Here is a 23,602-nt window from a genome sequence, read left to right on the forward strand (position 1 = left end):
AAAAGTTATTTTAAAGATCTGCAGAGGTTTCTGAGTTTTCAGGCTCTTTCAGGCTGCTTCTGTGGCTTACAGGGTTGCACTAGTAAATGTATAAAATCAGGCTCCTTTAATTCCTCAGGATATAAAATATAGCCAATAAGATTTAAGTGTTCAGATGGTGGGAGGATTATTTCACTGTTGGGGCTATTATGGAGCAATTCCTTTTCACACTAGTCTTATGGAGAGGGTTGTTTTGTCACAGAACCTGTACTGATTAGCTTTGCTTGAAGCAAACACAATCCAAATAGCAATGTGTGTGTACCTGATGGACTTTATAAATGGATAAAACAGGCTAGTGATGCTTACTGGCATTCTTTTTGAGGATGGTAACTGTGAGAAGTAAGCTCTTTGAAGATTAAAAGCATCACCTAAGTGCTAAGTATTCATGTTACAGAAAATTGGCAAATCCTATTGTAGTAACTAAATCTTCTTCTGTCTCTGCACAGAAGATGTTAAACCTTTCATATGCATTATAGTTTGGTCTAATATGAGGATGAGCCACTGCTACCAAACCCCAAAGAATAGATAGCAGGAAAAAAATACCACTGGATTGAATAAATTAGGTTTGTTTTATTTTGGGTTTGGTGGGTTTTTTTGTTGTTGTTTGTTTGTTTGTTTTTTTCCAAAATACCAAAATCTGTGTTGCTGTTATCCTTAACTTCTTGTTACTGGTAAATGTCATGTTAAGACTGTTAAGTCTTTAGCGAGATGCGCTGTGTAATTTGAATGGTGCCATTTTTGATACTCTGCTTAGGAAAGACTCCTTAAGAGTAGATTAACTCTTTTCAGTAGGGGAGGCAGGATTTTTTTGGCTTTGCTTTCCCTCAGAATATTCTCCAGTGGATCCCTTTTTGGCAGCCAGGGGTGGGTGTGGAGGTTTTCTTTTTAGTCAAAGCTGGTTCATTTATCTCAATTGTACTTCACAATTTGTTCTTCCTATTTGGGGTTGTTCCCAAGCATGCTTTACGTTCACTTGCACATTTTTGCCTCTTTGAAGCTTTTTAGTAATTGCTTTGGTTCTTGACAACTGCAGAACCACAGCCATTAAGTCACAATAAAGACTAATGAAAAAAGTAATAAAATTTCCATGTATAACTAGGATGAAGATTCCTGGGGGAAATATTGAGTGAGTGATTACAGGGAAGGTAATTGTCTGGATAGAGAATTATATGCCCTTCGAGTTTGATATTGAACCTGTAAACCTGTCACTTTGAAACCCAAATATTAGAATTCTTCAAACCTGAGCTGAAATCAGGAGGGGTTTGGGGTAGGTGAAGTTTGCGAGGGATGGTCAAATTGTCTGTTCTATTAAAGTTCAGGGTTGGTTATTTTTAGTGAAGAATAAGTGCAGCGCTATGCTCATGGCAAACTACAGCTTGCTTTGTAGACTTGAGATCTGCAGGGCTGGTGGTGTCCTTTTGGTTTCAGTTTTATGGGGTTTGTAGGGGCCTGATGTAGCAAGCTGGTTTGCATCCAGTAGTGACATTGGAAATTTGAATTGTGTGTGTGTTTGTAGAGTGTTGTGGGCATTTGGACGCTTCCAATTCTGGGGAAAAGTACCAGCCTACTACGTAAGATACTTTAGTCAGATGAGCTCCAAGTTTATTGACCCTTTACCTTAAATGAACTTCTTATCCTCTGTTTTTTTCTTCCTGCTTATGCAGTAATTAGTTTCCTGTTTTGATTTCCAGCATTGTCACTACACTGTGGTCTTTTACGTTGGCTTTTCTCTTTCTTTTTTGGCTGGCCACCTTTATACTAGAATAAATGATTTTATGTAGCCAAATAAAATATTTTAAGCTTTTGAGACAAAGATTTTATCAGCTTTTTAGTGCTATTACTGCTGTTCATACTAATGGAAGTGATGATATGCATGTTTCTTTTGTGATTCTGGTGTAAATAGAGGCTATGAAACCAGTCATTTGTTTTCAGCAGTCGCTGCTTTCTCTAATAAGGTGAAAAGAAAGAAAATGGGTATGTGGATCGTGTCTATGTCCAGTTAGTTACAGATTATGTAAACTGGCTCTCAATTTATAGTAGCCCTGGCAGATTAACTCCACCTACCCTCAGTTAAACTATTGGGATTCTGCCCTTTTCACTGATTAAAGCAGCTTCTTAGCAGTAACTTACAGTACTTTTACAGAGTAGCTTAGATCATTTATCAAATATCTGTCTGATGTAGACTAGAATTTATATTCATTTTAGGGTTGAGACAACTAAGAAATGAAGAGGTTTAAGTGTCTCTCTCCTGAATGTCTTGGGCAGTATTAAGAGTTCAAGTGCTGTGCTTTTATTCTGACCTTTTCCTACAACAGACAGCTGTATGCTTTTGAAAGCTGCAGTTTGTATCTCGTTTTGTATCCCAACAGCATTTTACAATAGTTGTGCCTGCATTTTGGTGAGTAGAGGAAGAAGCATTGTAAAAGAATGTATTTTTGTGGCTGGTCTGACCTTCCTGATAAATGGTAAATAGGAATTTAAAATGCATTCATTGTGCTTGCTCTCACTGCGCATGTCACAGTGAAGGTATATTGTAGTTATATAAGCTGTAATCAATCCATTAAACCTGACTAACCACCTCTTTTAACCTTCAGACAAGTTCCCTTAAAAATGAGTATGTTTCTTGCATTCACGTGTGGACTGTCGCATCTTAAAGCACCTTTAAGAAGGTGTTACTTCTCTTCAGTGCCTCTGTAAATCTTTACACTTCTTTTGCAAGGGCATTGGAGAGCAGCCATATGCTGAAAGATAGGAAGATAAGTTTCTTTGTTGGTCCTCGCTTCAGGTGCAGGTTAGTTACTGGTGCCAAGCAGAGACTGTAGTGCATGGCAGATACATTCTCAGCCTCAATACTGTTTCTAGTGCTGCATCATTAAAAAAAAAAAAAGAGTAAATTAAGTTTTTAACTACTTTATTGCAGTATTTGAATAAAGTGTGGTATTGGGGTGATCTGTACAAACCTTAGCTTAGATTTGTTAGTCTCTAAGGATTTATGACACAATAGGTGTCATGACAATGTAGGTGCTTCGATTATTGACAAATTGGTTTAGATGTAACAATTCTCCTCTCTATTTTTCTAAATCAGGAAGTGAACAAGCAAAAGTACCAATATTAGGTGTATTTAGTTATGTAGTCATATTTTTATGATGACTCTCTTAATAAATTTTGCTAGTAGTCTTGTAACAGCAGAGTAACTTTTGCTGAGACAGGTATTTCCTTCCCAGCTTGCTGAGTTTTGCATGGATGTTTGTTGTATAAGGTTGTCCTGGGCTTTTCAGTATGACCTTTGTCTTGAAGTGACAGAGGTTGTGTTGTACCTTGAACCATACATTACTCACAATGCATTTTAAAACTTTCCAAGCTAAAGACATGAAGGTGGGGTGGGATTAGTGCTACAGCAGGTGAAAAGAAGATAAAATGAATAGAGAATGCGTCTGCAGAACTTGCCAAAACTCCATTGTGAGGGTTGATTTCCTCCAGCTTAAGTTTAGTTAAGCAGAACTTGAGGTACATCTAAAGCTGTTACTTCACCATTACAGAATGGCTAAACAAAAAGAATAGTATCTGCTGCTTGAGGGGAAGCTGTGATACATCAGTTATGGTTTTATGTATACTCTTTGGGCTACAATTTTTATACAAAACTTCATGTCTGAGAGTAGCTGACTGAGCACGTGTAAACACTGCAGAGTAGTAGACAGTAAATTCTGCAGATAATTAACCCTGGTTTTACACACCCCTCTTAGTTTTAAGGAGGAGGAGGGCAATAACTTCAGGGGTGTTGCCTGCCTTTCTTTTTCAAGTGGAACATGCTATCTAAAGCCCAGAATGTGGGTATCTAATGTTAGGCTTCTACATAGATGTAGCATCTTTTTTTTTTTCTGAGACAGGTTCCCTGCAGCTCCCATTTATTATACCAGTGACACAGCTGGTGGGGATCCCCTCTGAAATTCAGGTCAGTTTTATGTGTGGCAAAATAAGGTTTAAGTATAGAGTTAGGCATCTAAGCGTGCATAATTTGAGCTTCAGTACAGTTTTATCCTAACAGGAAAATTCTGGGATGACTGGGTGATAAACATGTGGAGTGAAAGCGGTGCAGAGAGGGTGGCTCCCAGCACAGGGCTGTTTTGGAAAAGGCAGTATGCAAACCATTACTTGGGCAGATATGAATTTAAAAGAAATAGTAGAGTCGTAAATCCATATAAACAGCATTAAGTGTAGGTAATACCATTAAACCAAAAACACCCTCTGCAGTTGGATGAGCTGAAGGTTTATTACAATTACTTTCAGTGGTGGTGACATTTTTAGGTGAGGTTGCATGGTTTCGTTTAAACATTATTAAACAAACTGGGGCTCGGCTGTTCTCTGGAGAGTTGGATGCAGAACTAATCTTCAGTTAAACTGTCATTAACTTTACTGGAAACCATCCAGCTAACATAGCATTGAGGAGGTGTGTTAAGTACAGTTACCTAGACAGAATGGCACAGTCTGTGACTGTTCCTTTTATGGAAAAGACCATTTGTTTCAGTGATAGTTCTTGGAATTAGGCAGATATGTTTTGAAGGATTACAATACAGTAGCTAAATATTGAAGCTTGTTTTTATTCTTTTGAATTAAAACCTTACAGTAAAAAGTTAGCTTCCGTAGTCTTGAAGTGTGAAGAATTAGGTGTGCAGTTCCAATTGTGCTGCTTTCTCTGCAGTAATATTGAGGTTGTGCCACCTGTTACTGGTAGGAGTGATGTGGAGATGACTTTTGCTCTGTTGACTACTATAAACTTATTTTGGGAAGTCTTACGTGTTCTGTTTTTCACTGTCAGGTTATGAATGCAGGAACAGCATATCCGATAGTGTAGTGTCTGCTTATATGTATAGCGACAGCAGCTTGTGAATGGTCTTCTCTGAGGCGTTTGTGGCTCCTTAAAGCCTTTAGTAAAACTATTCCTTTGGAAAAAGTGAATATACTTGATGAAGGAACTTAAGTCAGTGTAGGAAATGGGGTTGTTAGCTACATTTCCCCCTAAAGGTGGGATTAAAAATACCTCCACAGGCGTAGAATTTATGGAATTGAGGAAAAAAACGTAGCTTGTGGGTATATCAGTGCTCCATTTTTTAATATCATTATAGTCATAGATTCATTGCTTCTAGAAATGTTACGTTCCTAATTTAAGAGTTGGTTTTATTTCTCTCACCATGCCATCATGTTCTGTCTCTGTTGAATAATTGGTACTTTGGTGTTGGGATTCTGTATTCAAATATTTTATTTATCTTCCAGACTCATATTAAACATTGATAATATCTTTAATTTATACTCTGCGCATTTCAATAGTACTTTCATGTGCCTGGGTCTAAAATGTATAATGAACTTATTTTTACAAAGCTTTACAGATGATTTTAAATGGCCAGCATCAGTCATTTTAATATGTCCTGGGGAAAGAATGGAAGTAATTACCTTTCCTGTAATTCCATGACCTGTTTTGTAGATTCTGCCAGCAAGCAATGATATTAAGTGGTCTGTAGCACTGATAACTTGCTTTTGGAATGTAACATGGACTAGTGGTTTATTATCTACTATTAAATGATATACTGACAGTTCTTGAAGTTTTGGTTGACAAGCCTTCCCAACCTTCTCCTCACCTTCAGCAGCAGTCCAGTTCCTTCTGTGGTAGATACGTAGGTATGGAATTTTCTGATTCTTGAACACTGCCTGAAGTACACACTTGGCAGTCGTAGCTGGAAGGAAGTACCGATGTTCCCAGGATGTAATTCGTCCAAGTTTCCTCACTCTGCTTGTCATCTTTACTCAATACAGAGAGACCTCTTTGCTTGGAGTAGAGGCCTTCACTGCCCTATGAAACTGGAAAACTGCAATTCTACCAGGGCTGAGCTAATACACTGTTCTTAGTTGCACTGGAGTTTGGCTCTATGCTATTCTGTCACCAGAGAGATGGTTTTGTTTCAGTGACTGCTGCAAACGTGTAACTTGTTTTGTGCACTTAGGCATGGAGTAGTAACATGGTCTGCAGTTAAGGTTGTCGTATTAGAAATTACTTTAATTTCTGTTAATACAGGTAAATCTCATAAAGGAATGGCCAGTAAATTTTATGATTAGGAAAGTACCTGACTGACTAAAATCACTCGATACTCCGGCCTGTTAAGTATAGTCAGTTCACATTTATTGGATAAATAAAATTTCCTATTAAACCCGTCATTGGAAGTTTACATGGCTATGGGCTGCTGCATTTCTTTTAATTAATCCTAACAACATAGTGCACAAGAGTAAGACAACAAGATTATACTTGTATTCCCATTGAGAAGTGCTTTTGCAGGATGTGGGCTCAGCAGTGGTAGTAGCTGGAAGGTAACCAGAGCTGCGTGGAACTGGTGTGCAGCTGAGTTCTTATGGAGCCTCCTTCCATCCTCCCCATCTTGCTGCCATCCTGGCGAGAAACCTTTAAGGGTTAGATCAAGGGACACAAAGTCAGTGGTTATAAATGAATGGCAGGAAAAAATACTTCTGTCATGATTTCTGATGAAAATTATTTGACTTGTCTCTGTAGCCAGGAAGCTAAACCTGTAACCATCAATAGTGACACAATGCTATATAAAGTGTCTGTATATGTTGTGTATGTTTCAACCTTATTTTAGCAGTAAGCAGTATGTTCCTTGAAAGTCTATTGTAATAGGCATAAAACTGTAAGCATCTGGTGAGTTAACACTTTGTTTGTATGTGTATTTGTTTTGCCAAATGACCACAAACTAGATTGAATTAGCTGATGAGGAGTTACAGCAATTGACAAAGGGGGAGAAAAGAAGCAGAATGAAGGGTCTGTTTTTATTAAAAGTGTGTATGTATTAAAAAATACAATGAATTAAAGTATCTTCCTCAAAGAACTGTTGCTAGAGTCTGTCTAGGATCTGGGTTGTTTGCTTTACCTTGCCAAAATAACGAAGCTGGTTGCTTCCCCTTTTTATGTCCCCTCAGCATTCCCAAGCTTTTACCCATTAAACACGTGGTGGGGAGTTGTCTCTGTTGGCTGAAAACTTGCTGTAGTTACATGGTTCAGAAGAGGCGAGGATGAGCAGAGATGAAGCATCTCTGATGGGAAGCACTTCTAATTCCTTGCGCGTGTTTGGAGGGAAGGCTGTGGCCTGGGGGTTGGTTTCTTTGCAGAATTCTTTTGCTTCCTGTGGCTGTAATTCAGAAGAGCTGGGGAGTGGGGAGAATGGTGCTTCAGGTTGTAAATACCATCTGAGAGTCTGCTTCTACTTAGCTAGGAAAGAAAGCTTTAACTGGTGTGCCCAACCGTGTCTGAGCATTCATTAAAGCATCACATGTAAAGACACAAGGAAAATGACTCTATGGGCAGATGCTAATATGAAACAGTGAAATTATGCACCATATAAACCAGGTAATAATATTGTACCAACATTTATCTGCCGTATGAAGTATGCTTGTTCTGTTCAAACAAGGTGTGTGATGATGATAACTTGAGTATGTCTTTTGCCACATCCATGTTAACTGATAGCGCCAGTGGTGGTGGGATGTCACATTTTAAGTTTATTTCTTAGATCCTTTGATTGGTTTTTTTTGGCCAAAAGTCCTCAGAATCTGTAATAAAATTTGAAGAGAAACATAACCCGATACTGTTTTTATCCACAATTGCTCAGGAAGTCACTGCTGTGTTTCAGTGTTGACTAGGATTAGAATTAGGGAGGAATGTTTCAATGTGATTTAAGGAGTGATTTTTCTTTTGATGAATGAATTGAAGTGTAGAAGGTTTGAAGAGAGTGCTGGATTAAGCTCTCAAATATCCTGTTTTATTTAGGCTGCCAAAAAGCTTGACAAGCTTTTGGCCATGTCAGTATTGTTGCTGTCTGGCTTGTTATATCAGGGCATGGAAAATGCCTTACTATAAATACAGTAAAGCAGCTATCATGTACAGCATCATTGCTTTTGGCTTCTAGATGGTAGATAGCTTTTTTTGCACTACATGGTACTCACATGTAACCCAGGACACCAGGTCACTTTTTTTGTTCAACAAGATACCTCAACACTTCATTAGAAAGTTGCTTTATGCTTGTGCAACCTGGAAGCAGGAGTTGCTTTTCAGGAAGCTCATGTATGAACGGGATGTCGGTCATCAAACTTAACATTTGCAGATTGGAAACAAGTTTGAACAGGTTTTAGCAGGTGAGCAGATGTTGACTGTGGAAGAAAATCTTACATAAGGAATTACATTTAGTGCAAAGTTTAACTGTAGAATTCCTGTTAAATTCATGATTTGCTGAACTGTCTTATGAGCACATAAGTGGTGCTTAAATAGTTTTATTTTTTAATCCAGAAAGGTAGACTGCTTGCTTGATGAAACTACTTGAAGTGTGCTGCTGGAGCTGCTCTTCATAATATTCACCACTGTTGGTTACAGATCATTTCTCTGGCTTACATGCAGTATAAAATTGATGATAAAGCTAGCTTGTTTGCCTTTTGTGTGACAATAATGGTGCTTAATTTAGAACAAATAATAATACGCTGTTGTAGGCAGAGAAAACTTAGGCAGTAAACTGTGATAATCATTGATTTTAACTTTAGGTCTACTTCTTTCTTTTTGGAAGAATTAGATTACTAGATCTCGTTTTCTAGTAGTCAGGTTTTCCTACTATTTAGATGAAATTGTGCATTTAATTTCTTCCAGTCTCTTCATTGCTAAGATAAATATAAGGCATACAGGATTTTGAGAGTCTGGAAGCTATGACATTTCTACAGCACCTTTACTGACCAACTCTTTTTTTTCTCCCCTCACTCAACACAGTTACAGACATAGAGCTAAAGCGACTGAAAGATGCTTTCAAGAGAACTTGTGGCCTCTCGTATTATATGACTCAGCAGTGCTTCATCAGGGAAGTTCTCGGTGATGGAGTTCCTCCAAAAGTTGCTGAGGTAATCTATGAACTTGCTGGTTTTCTGGGGAGGCATACACACAGTTGCTAATGTACACAAAGGTGCCTATACTCATACACCAACTCGTTTGAGTTCTGTCCATTTTTCATACAATATCACAATGTAAATTCTCTATCTGACAGTAATGTTCCAGAATTGGATCGTGGGTTATCAGGGATATGTACTTGATTGAGTGTCTGATTCCAGCCCAACTAATAGGTGGTAGATGACTTTAAAGTAAAGCTGAATATCCAGATGTAGATTTGGCTAGATGAAAGGTTGGGAAGATTTAACGCTATATGTAGCCATTATAGGAGAGGATTTAATTTACTTTGGAGATGCACTTGCTGTTGGTTTCCAAGATTCCATTAGCTTTTACTTTACTTTCTAAAGTGCAAATTAATCTTTACAGGCTCTTAAAAAAAGTATGTATAATAAACATATAAATGAACTGAAAAATGGCCAGAATCCAGCATATTTTATATGCTATATAAATATGGTGTGTGTATATATAGCTATAAAAAAAGTTACCTTTCTGCACACATTTAAAAAATTATATTCTTTCACAGTGTTGCCCCTGTTTTGAGAGAGAAATCAAAATACTGTTGGTGAAGAAAAAAGATTAGCCAGACCTTTCGAATGGTATCTTGCTCCATGTCATTTCTAATCACAGCTTCTATTTCTGGTATCTTCAGTGTTACTGACCTCACAGGCAGCATATAAGGCTTCCAGTTTTATTTAGATAATGTGAGTAGTGAAGTGTGCATTGCAAAAGGTTTAGTGCTGTGGTAGTTCCTTTTATCCTAAGCTTAATCTTTTCTATGTTCTCTTTTTTGTCTGTTTTTCCTAAGTATTGCTGAAGAGGATATTACTTACTTCTTGTAGTATAATGAACAGTTTGATTTTTTTTTTTTTTTTATTAATGTGGGTATTCAAGCACTGAACAGGGAAACGTAGTGTGGTAGCACTATGAAATTAGAAGAAAATACATGATTTACCTATAGCTTAAAGCATGCCTTCAGTATTAATTTCTGATTATGTTGTCTGGACACTTTGACTATTAGTAGACCATAAGATAAACAAAAAAAGTACCCTACATTGTATAGGGTTGGTTTGAAATAATATAAAATGTGAAGAACTTTAGTTAACTTGTACTTTTTTTATCCCTATTATGCAAGTATTAAGCATGAAATTACTGATCTGAGTGAAGTAACTTGGTCACAAATAGAGACTGTGGGTTTCAGATGTCTGCTGGCTCCTTTCTGCTTTATTTTGTAAAGACGTTATCCATGAAACCTAACACATCAGACTTAAATTAGTAAAAAACTATGCCTATGTACCATATAATTATACTAAATTTTACATTCTGCAATGTAAATTGCTATGATGCTGCCCGGGTGTGGCTATTTTAAGTAAAGCTGCAACAGTCTTAAGGAATTTTGGGAAATACAACATAGCATCATAATTTGATTGTCCATCTTATTAGAAGTTTTCCAAAGAGCACATGAATGTGAAAAATTGTAGAGATCCTTCCTTAGAAATCTGAAGTAATCTCTATTATGTATTGTTAGGTAACTAGCCAGTGTTTATAAACTCATCCCAAAGAATGATTAAGCAGCTAAACTGAAATTAGTGCCACTGCCATGGGTGTAATTATGTATAATACTAATACATTGGGCATTATCTGCAGAATTCCTTTTCCTTGTTTATATCATCAACAGTCAATGTGTTATGTTGAAATAATATCTAAATGCTACATGGATATAAATCCTGTGTGTGTCTAAATACCTGTAAAGAAATAGTTACCTTCCTGCACTTGTACATGTTTAAAAAACTCTTTATTTCTATATTGTGGACCCTGTCGGGGGTTAGAACTAGGTATCTGAAGGCCCTTTCCAACCCCAACTGCTCTGTGATTCTATGAAATGTAATATTTGGCATTCAGCTGAAGTCAGAACTGAGATATACAAAGCTCAACAGAAATCAGTGGAAGAGGCTCAGAAATGGGTATGAATTACAAATACGCTTTCAGTTGGATGAGGATAGGAGATAGCTTTATTTGAGGTAATTTATAACATAGCTGTTCTTAGTCTAAAAGGAAAGTTACCTTGGAGTGATGGAGAATAGAGTATAAAGAAAGGATCATGTTTTACTAAAATTTGTGAAAGAAAACGAGTGATTGCTCATCTCTTTGTCCATACATTTCAGTCAGTTGATTGGAGCTAGCCCAACTAGAGCCGCAGCCAGCATGCTTCAGCGACCGCGAGGTTCAACCATGATTAGGAAAATCAGAGGGGATAGCGCAGAGGCATCGCGATTCCCGACATTTCCCAATTCCCGAAGCCCCAGCAGCCCTTGTGAGAGAGCGACTGACGTGGCGGGGGGTGTTCCCACAGTGACGGCGACCACTCCCCTGCCCCTTGACTTGAAAGAGCCTTTGAGAGACACGTCGCTGCCCACCAGGTGCAGGGAAGAACAGGGAGGTCGTTTTGCTGACCAATATGGTCGTCTCCAGAAAGAGAGCTAGCTGTAAGAAGACTGTAGCAACTCAGACAGAGACCCCGTCCCTAACCATGGCTGTTCAGGTCTCTGGATGCAGGGAGTGCCAGAGCCTGCTACTGCCGGGGGAGGGAGGACAGCATTCCACCTGTGTGAGGTGTGAGCAGGTAGAAGATCTGCTTAGCTTGGTGGCTAAACTTAAGGAGGAGGTTGAGACGCTGAGGAGCATCAGGGAGTGTGAAAGGGAGATCGACTGGTGGAGTAACTCCCTGGCTGGCCAGTTGGAACGGCTCCAGGGAGATACCCCCCAAAAGGGGATGGACCCCCTGCCCTCTCAGACAGAGGGGGATGGCCTGAGACAGCCCCTGCCCTGTAGCTGTCGCCCGGAGGTAGGGGACCAAAAAGATGATGAGGGTTGGAAGCAAGTTCCGGTTCGGCATCGTGGGCAGCCCTCCTCCCTTCCTGCCCTGCTTCCCCAGGTGTCCCTCCGTAATAGGTTTGAGGCCCTGGATCTTGAAGGAGAGGTAGGTGAGGATGTGGTGCAAGGCCCGCCTACAAGGCCACATAGGAAAAGGCGGTCGACTTCACACCTCAAGACTGCCTCTGATAAGAAAGAAAGAAGGGTCATTGTAGTAGGTGATTCCATTCTGAAAGGAACAGAGGGCCCGATATGCAGAGTTGACCCTCATCATAGGGAAGTGTGTAGTCTGCCTGGAGCCCGGATCAGGGATATCACCAGGGCACTCCCCAACCTGGTGCACCCGACAGACTACTACCCGCTGCTGGTCTTCCAGACAGGTGAGGGGGAAGCTGCTTCCCGCAGTCTGAGGGGGATGAAGAAAGACTACAGGGCCTTGGGGCGGATGGTGAAAGACTCTGGGGCTCAAGTGATCTTCTCTTCACTCCTTCCATCTTCTATTGATGATGTGGGACTGAATGGGAAAATTCAGTCCATAAACAATTGGCTTCAAGGCTGGTGCTGCAGGCAGGGCTTTGGATTCTTTGATAACGGCTGGTTTTATAGGGCACCAGTCTGGACATTGGCATGTGGGAAAGGTTTATCGCACAGAGGCAAAAGGATGCTGGGGCACGAATTAGCAGGGCTCATTTGGAGAGCTTTAAACTAGATTTGAAGGGGGATGGGGTTGTAGCTGGGCTTGCCTCAGTGGGACAGCGCTCCGGAATTGATGAAGACTGGGAGGCCTCCTGTAATCCTAGGGTGAAATCGGTGTGCTCAGTTCGCTCCCTGAAATGTCTGTACACCAATGCGCGCAGCATGGGAAATAAGCAGGAGGAGCTAGAAACCTGTGTTAAGTCAGGAGATTATGACCTGGTGGCAATTACAGAGACGTGGTGGGACAGCTCACATGACTGGAATATAGTCATGGAGGGCTATGTCCTTTTCAGGAAAGACAGGCCAGCCAGGCGGGGCAGTGGTGTTGCTCTTTATTTGCGAGAGCAGCTACAATGCGTTGAGTTCTGTCCGGGGACAGATGAGGAGCGAGTTGAGAGTCTGTGGGTGAGAATTAAGGGGCAGGCTGGCAGGGGCGATACTGTTGTGGGGGTCTGTTACAGGCCACCGGATCAGGGTGAGGAAGTTGACGAGGCCTTCTACAGGCAGCTGAGAGCGGCCTCACAGTCACAGGCCGTGGTCGTCGTGGGGGATTTTAACTTCCCTGATGTTTGCTGGAAGGACTACTCGGCAACCCAGCCGCAGTCCAGGAGGTTCCTCCAGTGTATAGATGATAACTTCCTCATGCAAATGGTGGATGAGCCAACCAGGAGAGGTGCGCTGCTGGATCTCATCCTCACTAACAAGGAGGGTCTGATCGAAGCAGTGAAGGTTGAGGGCTGCCTTGGTTGCAGTGACCATGAGATGGTGGAATTCAGGATCTTGTGTGGTAGGACCAGTAGAATAGCAAGTAGAATTGCAACCTGGACTTTAGCAGGGCAAACTTTGGCCTTTTCAAGCAATTGCTAGGGGAAATCCCATGGGGTAGGCTGCTTGAAGGTAAAGGGGCCCAAGACGGTTGGTGTTGAAGGACTGCTTTTTCCGAGCTCAAGATCAGAGCATCCCGACACGTAGGAAGTCAAGGAAGAGGGTCAGGAGACCTGCGTGGCTAAATAGGGAATTGCTGGGTATGCTCAAGTGGAAGAGGAGAGTTTACAGGTCATGGAAGGAAGGGCTGGCCACTTGGGAGGAATATAAGGCTGCTGCTAGAGGATGTAGGAAAGCAGCTAGGATGACTAAGGCCTCCTTGGAATTAAAGCTGGCGAGAGGGGTCAAGGACAGCAGAAAGAGCTTTTTCAAATACATGGCAGATAAAACTAACACCAGAGGCAATGTAGGCCCACTGATGAATGGGACGGGTGCCCTGGTGACAGAAGATACAGAGATGGCAGAGTTACTGAATGCCTTCTTTGTCTCTGTCTACTCTGCTGGAGGCAGTCCTGAAGAGCCCTGTACCTCTGAGAACTCAGATGAAGACAGGTCAACGGAGCGGTTTGCCTTAGTCGATGAGGAATGGGTTAGAGACCAGTTGAGCAATCTGGACATCCATAAATCCATGGGTCCAGATGGGATGCACCCGCGGGTGCTGAGGGAACTGGCGGAGATCATTGCTAGACCGCTCTCCATCATCTTTACCAAGTCTTGGGAAACAGGAGAGGTGCCTGAGGACTGGAGGAAAGCAAATGTCACTCCTGTCTTCAGAAAGGGCAAGAAGGAGGACCCGGGTAACTATAGACCAGTCAGCCTCACCTCCATTCCTGGGAAAGTGATGGAACACCTCATCCTTGGTGCCATCCTAAGGCATATCAAGGATAAGAGGGTTATGAGGGGCAGTCAACATGGCTTCACCAAGGGGAAGTCATGCTTGACCAATCTCGTAGCCTTTTATGAGGAAATAACACGGTGGATGGATGATGGCAGAGCGGTGGATGTGGTCTACCTTGACTTCAGCAAAGCGTTTGACACGGTCTCCCACAGCATCCTTGCAGCTAAATTGAGGAAGTGTGGTCTGGATGATCGGGTAGTGAGGTGGACTGTGAACTGGCTGAAGGAGAGAAGCCAGAGAGTTGTAGCCTATGGGGCGGAGTCTAGTCGGAGGCCTGTATCTAGTGGAGTGCCTCAAGGGTCAGTACTGGGACCAGTATTATTTAATATATTCATCAATGATTTAGATGAGGGAATTGAGTGTACTATCAGCAAGTTTGCTGATGACACTAAGCTGGGAGGAGTGGCTGACACGCCAGAAGGCAGTGCTGCCATTCAGCGAGACCTGGACAGGCTGGAGAGTTGGGCAGGGAGTAACTTGATGAAATATAACCAGGGAAAGTGTATAGTCCTGCATCTGGGCAGGAACAACCCCAGGTTCCAGTATAGATTGGGGAACGACCTGTTAGAGAGCAGTGTAGGGGAGAGGGACCTGGGGGTCCTGGTGGACGACAGGGTGACCATGAGCCGACACTGTGCCCTTGTGGCCAAGAAGGCCAATGGCATCCTGGGGTGTATTAGAAGGGGGTGGTTAGTAGGTCGAGAGAGGTCCTCCTTCCCCTCTACTCAGCCCTGGTGAGACCTCATCTGGAATATTGTGTCCAGTTCTGGGCCCCTCAGTTTAAGAAGGACAGGGACCTGCTGGAGAGAGTCCAGCGCAGGGCAACTAAGATGATTAAGGGAGTGGAGCATCTCCCTTATGAGGGAAGACTGAGGGAGCTGGGTCTCTATAGTTTGGAGAAGAGGAGATTGAGGGGTGACCTTATTAGTGTATATAAATATATAAAGGGGGAGTGTCACGAGGATGGAGCCAGGCTCTTCTCAGTGGCAAACAATGATAGGACAAGGGGCAGTGGGTACAAACTGGAGCACAAGAGGTTCCACTTAAACTTGAGAAGAAACTTCTCCTCAGTGAGGGTGATGGAACACTGGAACAGGCTGCCCAGGGAGGTTGTGGAGTCTCCTTCTCTGGAGACATTCAAAACCCGCCTGGACACGTTCCTGTGTAACCTTATCTAGGTGTTCCTGCTCCGGCAGGGGGATTGGACTAGATGATCTTTTGAGGTCCCTTCCAATCTCTAACATACTGTGATACTGTGATACATGTGTTTGTTTTGCAAGTGCTGTTAATCTGAAACAGAAGAATTATTTTTTTTTGTGCTCTTTGTGTTTTTTTTAAATAAAAAATAGTTATTTTGGGACTTAAACTATAGCATTCAGTAGAGCTAACTGCATATTTTTAAAGAAGTAATGATTCCAATGTACATATTAAGGTAAATTGCTTACACACACAGTGTAGCCTCGAAGGCATCTTGTGAAATCAGAATGATTAGATGTAGAAAGCGTGGAACTGAAATTTCTGCCATGACTTTGTCCATAAAGCATATACAGTCATTGTGCCCAAATAGAGGACAAATTTAGTTTTAATAATTTAGCCCTGCAAGCATTTGTAAATGGATTACACTTGAGTAATAGAAGAGGTTGATCTCAGCACCCAATGGGAAGTTAATGTATTTGGGTAGCGCTATGTCTCATAGTGGAATGAAGCTGCAGGTTCTGCATAATGTTTTCTGTAGAATTGGGTCCTTTGGTATTATTGGCCTCATTTGCATGTCCTTGCCTTCAGACATCTTTTAATAAGAGGATAGCAATGAAAAGGGATAGCTTGATGGGTGAACAAGGAGAGGATTTGCTGAAGATAATGCACAGAACTATATAGAGTGTCTTCAGGGAATTTCTCTGCTTCAGCATTACATCTGGTAATAACTGTGATAGAGAAGTGAACAAAATTCTAGCAGGTTTTACTACCTTGTTGCCCAGTGTCTCTGTGGAGGCTGTCAAGAGCACATCCAGCAAATGAAATCTGCTGGTCTGCTTCCTACTGTTGGAAAGACAACAGCAGTAAGTTTTCCACACCACGTTATACACAGCATAAAGGGCACTTGCAGTAGTAAATCTAATGTAGCTAGCCACTGTTAGGTATTTCCCCCTTCTTTTTGCCACTGTGTGGCTTAGCCAGACCTGTCCAGTACCCTCGACCAAGTCCATGGCTGTTTTGTTTGGTCACTCCCAGTCTTGGCTTAATTGTTACTTGAAAAACCACACCTGAGATAGTGAGAGCAGCGAGTCATGCACATGGCTGGTATTCAGCGCTCTTCCTCCACCTTTGCCTTCTGCTTGAGGGTTCTGACTGCAGCACTGTAGTTGCTGTTATTGAAAGGAAAGGAGGGTTTTAATTCTGTAGGTTGGTGGATTTTTGTCTGTGGGCCCTAAGGTGTCATGCAAAAAAGATGAAATTCATTATGCAAACATTTGTAATTTCAAAGGGGGGGGAAAAACCCAAACAGAGCTTGGGAGGTACAGAAAAGTTAAAAATGTTGCTTTAGCTCTTTAGAATTGTGTGTGGTTGGAGTTCAGATGTTTAAAAACCAACAAAAGGCAGGGGGAAGGGACACAGGTGTTGCAGTTAAGATCTGTGGGTTTCATCCTAGGTTTACTAATGATTCACTCTCCTAATGAATGGTAACATGCAAAACAGTGGATCTGTCCACTTTAATTGTGAAGCTCTGCTGACCTCTGAAGTCTGCTATTGCTATTTGGCTACATTCTCGTATAAAGAACATACTCAAGGCTTTACTGGAGAAAAATGAAAAAGCAATACATAACTGACTACTCATCCTCGTTTTAATATTGCATGTTTAGAATGTAATTCAGATGCCAGCAAAGAAAATACTATTTTAAATGTGCACAGTACTTTTCCTCAGAGAAGTTGATCTCTTTATCTTTCCTTCTGAAGAAGTTACATGTAAGAAACAAGTTCAACAAACAAGTCTGCTATCCAGACCATGATCAGTGATAAATCACTTTGTTCTGGTCTTTCACAGTAATAGTTCCCCATCAGCTAGACCTAATACTTTCTTTTTATGGTTAGATGCTCAGTGTGATACTTGTAAGAAAATCAAATTATAAGACAGAGACACTGAAATAATTCTTCTATGTAAGAATAATTGATAGGTTCTGTCTGATGTAAATTCTAACACCTAATGCAGATTTCGCTCGTGTCATACTGATAAAGTGCTGGTGCTTGTAGGAATAGATTTGGGATTGCAGGAGTCCATGTTTTAAGTGCAGTACAGCATACATCTTTTCACTTGTGCTCTGTAGTATTAGAGGCAAGGTGAAGTAATATATTGAAGTAAGCAAGTCAGTAATTCTTGTTCACTAAAAGCACTTGCTGTTAACTTCGTATCTCGTATATCGGTGTTGAATCACTGTTAAGATGCTATTAAGGCAAGCTGCAGTGTCCAGACTTTCCATGTGAAAGGTGAATGCTTCAGCCCTTCCACTGACTGCATCCATGCTGTGGATCTTTGAGTAACTTGTCATTTGAAGTCTTAATTGTATTGGAAGAAAGCTTTAAATCCTATTGTTAGAGGGACGTGCTAAGCTGGAATGGTCATGCTACCAGCAGTTGCATGGTGAGATAGTTATGGTATAGCTGATGAAAAGTTGTGAGGTTTTTTGTGTGTGCCACATCTTTTCAAAGCTGTAGTTTCTGATGACTCACTGGAAATTCATTTCCTGTCTTTGGGGCAATGAAACACACTTGATGCTCCAACAACTTCTTGATGGTGTTGAGACTATCAAAGCGTAGTCTGGAGGAGACTTCATCTTTATTACCTTGATAAAGAAGTCTGGGGAAGTAGCTCCAATGAACAAGCCAGAAACTCTCTTCATTGGAGGATTCTAGCTATGTTTTTTATATTGCTGTTCATGAAAGTACCTGCATTTCCCTAAATAAAAGACCCTGGAAAGGCTGGAAGAGCTGCAGAAGTGTAACAGAATTAATATTGGAAGTGTGGTTAGCTGAATGTGAAGCGACGAGCCTAAAAACCATATATGGTGGAGTCTCAGTATAAGTTGTTGCTTTTAGTTCTGGCATCTCTGATCTGCATGTTAACTTCTTGGTTAACTTCTCTGTTTTATTCTTCTAGGTTATCTACTGTTCATTTGGAGGAATATCCAAAGGGCTGCACTTCAATAACTTGATAGTCGGATTAGTTCTACTTACAAGAGGCAGGGAGGAAGAAAAAGCAAAATGTAAGTAATGTCTTTTACAACAGTAACAACAGGACAATGGATAGCGAGTGTAAAATACACTGTGTAAAGCAAACATAAATTGTGATATACTGAGTCCCTATTTTTATATGTAACCAGGGCTTATATTTGCCAATAAATGTAGTATTTGTAGACATTTTTAGCTGTATATTTTGAAATTTGCTGCATTTTTCTTTTTTATACTCACCAAAATGAAATATTTGATAAGTCATCATGAATATAAATGTTAGGATCCTACAGAAAGACTGGTGATAACTGTGTGTGGGCAGAGGAAGGAGGACGGCATTGATGTTTTTCAAAACAAAGGAAGGCATCTACCTACTGGCTTCTGTTGTTTTGTCTTCTGTGTTAATCTGATGTGATAGTATTTATTTTCCTTTTGATTGGCAGACAGTGATAAAAGAAAAAGGAGATACTTCTTGACCTAAACCTTGTTGAGCTACACTGAAATTGAATTAACCTAAGTTTTTAGTCCTTTAGTTGCTGGAGAGCCAGCTCCAGTATTCTCAGCCAGCTGTAAATTTGATATTTGAGAACTGTTGCTTAAACAAATCTCTGCTTCCTCAGACATTTTCAGTCTCTTTTCTAACGAATCTGGGAGCTATGTTGTCCGTGAAGAGATGGAGAAGATGCTGCATGTGGTGGATGGGAAAGTCCCAGAGTCGCTCAAGAAATGTTTCTCTGAGGTATTTCATGCAGGTTTTAGCCTACTGCATTTACACAAATGTGAAAATTAGATTGGGTAGTTTGTTTTCCTCTGACATAGACATGTTCATGCATGTATGGAAACAAATTGACCTGGTCTAAATTGGATAAAAGTTCATAGTTTTTTATGTTGTGATATTACATGTGATTTATATTGATTTGAATAGCAGCTTAGTATGTAAATGTAGGCATTCTCCGTGCTGGTTTACTTACTGTGCTAGTTTGAAAGATGTCATTTCCCAAGGGTAATCATGTTATCAAGTAAATTTGAATACTAGTGTCACTAGTGGGAATCTATTCGTTGGTGTGGACGTTTTACAGCAAGTGGGCAAGAAATCTAGAACACAGATGTGAGAGGGAGAAGAAAATCTGCATCCTGGATTTAAAAATGCCTGTCAGCACTGATTGCTTAGAAAGAATAGTTTTATAGTATTAGTTTTGTCTCGCTGTGCCTTCCTGGAGCTAAAACATCTATTTATGATTTGGGTTGGTTGAGAGATGCAATCTTTACGAGGCTTGCTGAAGTCCTCCTCTAAAACAGACTATTGTTACTTTTAAATATTCACAGATACTTCACTGGCAGTAGTGATCCTGTTGAATTGTCAGAGGTTTGTGCTTTGGTTGCTTCATTTCTTGTTGAAGGACTATAGAGCATCAAAACCCAGTTGTCATTATACATTTCATTGGTTGACTAGAAGCTTTATTTGCGGATATCAGGTTACTCAATTACCTAGATTTTATTGTAGTGTATTGAAGATAACCTTGGTTATGGGCATTGGCTGAGACAGATCATTTAATCTGTCAGTGGTATCATGTTGGCTTTGTAGGCAATGATTACATTCTTCATTCTTGGCTGGAATCATAAATCTTACGTACACTGCAGTCCAGTTTCTGGAGCTGGCCCACTTCAGTATTTCCTATTTATAATTTCCTATCAATATTGTGTGATAAATTACACCCTAACAGTTAATTGCAGGCTGTCCAAGAAATCCAGGAATACTTAATGAAGATTTGCAGGAAGAGAGGCATCAGTCTGGCTTTGTACCGTTCTCCCGTTCAAGAAAATGTTGTCTCTTGATTTCTCTTTTAAAATAAAAACAGTATAATAAGTCACTCAGCAGGATTTACTGGCCTGTTAACCATACTAGGTCATTGCTGGAGAGTGGGAAAGTTTAATGTTCCTGCTGTGGGCCTTCCTGCCTGCCATATGGTGGATGAGTTTATGCTTTCAAGGGTGAGGCTTGTAGGTACTTCTGTTCTTCGGAATTATTGCATGTACTCGTCTAGAAATACTAGCTTTAAAATATATCTGAGTTTTTCCTCACTCTTGTTTCTAAAATACAGGAAGTGGATTCAGTGATACCCGTATTGCTCTAGCTCCGTCATGGCTCAGCTGTAAACATTACTTGTTTCAAATGCTTTCTGCCCCCTGTCCAAAACTTTCGTGTCCTGCTCCTTCCTTGTCCTTGCTCTGATCAGCTGGAGCAGTGCAGTCTGAAATGTGACACAGCTCTTCTGTGTTTACAGAAGGCAATGCAAAAAGTAGGGGGAAAGTAGAGTGGAACAGTTAGGAAGAAAATTATTTTCTCTCAAATCCAAACTGTTAGAGGAATTTCAAACAAAAAACCTGCTTTGTTTTTTCTCTACTAACTTCCCAGTAGAGGTTTGTTGGTTTTTTTGCTTAGCAAGGGTTAAATCCTGCAAAGTCCACAATGTTGAATTACCCTTTTCCCGTCTGTCATTCATTCTCCTGCCTTTGTGCTGGCTCAAGTATTTATGTGATGCCTTGGTGAACTGGATTGGGAAACTGATCTGTTCGAAGTAAGCCCTTTTCCTGCAGCTTCTAGTCTTGTAGGTTATTTCTCAGCTAGGTCTGTTTTGCCGCCTGACTGTGCTAATGTGATTGCAGTGTTGGTAGGAGGAAGGTTAGGGCCATGCTGTCAGTTACTGGTGTGGGTACATACAGATTAAACTGGTGATGGAATAGCAGCGTAGCATCTTGACTTCCTTGAATTAGAACCATGTGGAAGTCTGTGATAGTAGATTTAAGGATTGTGTATTTCTGCATGTATTTGTTGGTGAGAAATGCAGCACTCTCTAGTGTAGGAAAAAGAGGAATAAAAAGAATGAACACCTGGAACCTGAAATAATCTACTACAATTGAGATATGAAGCAAATACTTTAGTGATGATGGTGATTAACCATTTGAGCAACCTGGCAAAGGCAGTAGTGGATTTTCCACTTTCCATAGCTGGCAGTTGCAGATAGTCTGTGGCCAAATGAAAATTACTGAATTCTGTAGAGGTGTAATTCAGTGAAGTTTAATGGTCTGTGATATTAGAGAAGTTGAAATAATCAATGACTTGAAACCTCTTTCACTTTGCAGACCCCTCTTTATTTCCCATGGAGATGAGGATCTCCACATAATGAGTTTGTCTACTGATAATAGGTTTGCTTTTATTTTAGTTAGTTTTGTGGGTCTTGTAGAAATTAGTGTGTTGATCCCTATGGTTTCATGGCCACAGCTTGGAAACCACTCAACTAAATGGTTTAAACAGCCTCTCCAGCAGTTAAACTCTGTGAGTCTTCAGTTTTTTATGTGTTCCTGAATAGGCAGTTCCATGAGACGTTCATCAGGCGAGACTCAGTTAGGAGATAGTGTGAATGTCATGTTTACATGTATGCTTCAAAGTGGGGTTTGGTCAATAGAGGCAGAAAACTGACATGCAACTGCTGTGGTTAATCATAGTGTTAGCTATTAAAAAATCAGTTTTTTTCTGTGCTAAGTGTTTGTATACTCATGCAGGTAGAACAGAATGTTTGTGATTTTATAGCACCTGTTACTTGGCACAGAAGAGCTTTTATCTATCATAATAAATTTAAATTCATAAAAATAACCTCTGTTACTTTGAGTTGTAAGTAACTGTTTTTCTTCTAATCCTTTTAACCTGAGGTTTAGAGTAAATGACTTTCCAAAGACCACACTGAGTAGGTGATGGAAATACGGAGAGTGCTGAGGAGTCTTCCCAGTGCTGGATTTCAGAATGAGATGGAAAAACAGGCATGGCTCCAAAGAAAACATTATTTTAGTACTTATTTTTATAGGAGATTGTCCCAATTCCTGTTTACTGGCACTGAGAAAGCAGAGAAAAACAGCTCCTGGTTTCTTATTTTTCTTACAGGGTGAAAAGGTAAACTATGAGAAGTTCAGGGTTTGGCTATTGCACAACAAAGATGCTTTCACGTTTTCCCGCTGGCTGCTGTCTGGAGGTGTGTATGTGACACTCACAGATGACAGCGACACCCCTACCTTCTATCAGACCCTGGCTGGAGTCACACACTGTAAGTAAATGAAGCTTGGTGGTAGCATGTGTGGTTTTCAGAGCTGTTCCAGAGACAGAAACCGCTGCCCTGTGTAGCTGTTCAGGAAATGTCACTACGCTGATGAGATACATGTTCAGTGAGAGAAATTTCTTCTCTGTGTTAATTTGTACTCTGCTTTTTGTGCTGTAAGTTGTAAAACATTAAGGAAGAAGGACACTGTGGGTCATTGTCTTTAAGAGATAACAATACTGAGATTACAATACTTCTTATAGAAGAGAAAAAAAGGGTGGCAGATATACCTTCTCTTTTGACAAAAACATCTAAAGTGACTTGATATTAATACTGGGTTTATATTTGGTCTTTCAGATGTAGTGAATCATAAAACTGTGGAGGCAGTTCTGAAAACAATGCTTGTTTCAAAAACAAGTTCTACCTCTTAATTTATGTTCTGCAGTAAAATAAGTAATATTCCTGTCATGTGATAAAGTAAGGGAGCTAAATTCTCTAAAGAGAAACGTCCTCAGCATTTGCATTGAGGAATAATCTCCAAAGAACAAGTGCTTCCTTATGTCTATATTGATATAAAAGAAGGAGCAGCTGTTTTTTAAATTAAATGTAAAACCAGAAGGCTGATAAATTATACTTGGTGTGCAAGTGTAATGTAAGCATACGTTACAGTAAAGCATCTAAGGGACTTTGGTACCCCTTGGAGAAGGGTGTTCGCTATTGAGATACCAGGGATTTGAGCAATCTGGTTGTGCTCTCATAGATTTTCTTTGTTGGTGTCAGTGTGGCATTTAATCTCTTTAATGGATGGGTGACTTGAGTAAAGCAACGTGCAGGTTTTTCTCTTGGTTTCAAATGTGAGCATTAAAATTCTGTTCTGACCATCTGAAATGAAAATGCATAGTAAAGTTATAAGTTTATAGACAGGTAATTTATTTGCGTTACATGAGAATGCAGTAGGCACTGAGGTTATAGAAG

General features: G+C 40.5%; 1 protein-coding gene across 6 annotated transcripts in view; it reads left to right on the forward strand.

Annotated features, from left to right (window-relative positions):
* Positions 1-23,602, forward strand: part of USP32 (ubiquitin specific peptidase 32) — a 78,478-nt gene that overhangs the window by 13,276 nt on the left and 41,600 nt on the right. For 3 of the 6 annotated variants that reach the window (XM_061368699.1, XM_061368734.1, XM_061368707.1), the window contains exons 2-5: positions 8,849-8,976; positions 18,466-18,571; positions 19,157-19,275; positions 22,477-22,636. In XM_061368699.1, coding sequence (XP_061224683.1) covers positions 8,849-8,976; positions 18,466-18,571; positions 19,157-19,275; positions 22,477-22,636 — 513 coding nt within the window. Of the gene's footprint in view, positions 1-3,966; positions 3,992-8,848; positions 8,977-9,578; positions 9,724-10,881; positions 10,984-18,465; positions 18,572-19,156; positions 19,276-22,476; positions 22,637-23,602 lie in introns of those variants that run through there. The other 3 variants (XM_061368725.1, XM_061368742.1, XM_061368715.1) reach the window with 3 other exon arrangements.

The sequence above is a fragment of the Neopsephotus bourkii genome, unplaced genomic scaffold (genome assembly GCF_033783945.1).
Source record: "Neopsephotus bourkii isolate Nb327-2 ecotype Australia unplaced genomic scaffold, CSIRO-AGI_Nbou_v1 NB_140, whole genome shotgun sequence".
Taxonomy (NCBI): Eukaryota; Metazoa; Chordata; class Aves; order Psittaciformes; family Psittacidae; genus Neopsephotus; species Neopsephotus bourkii.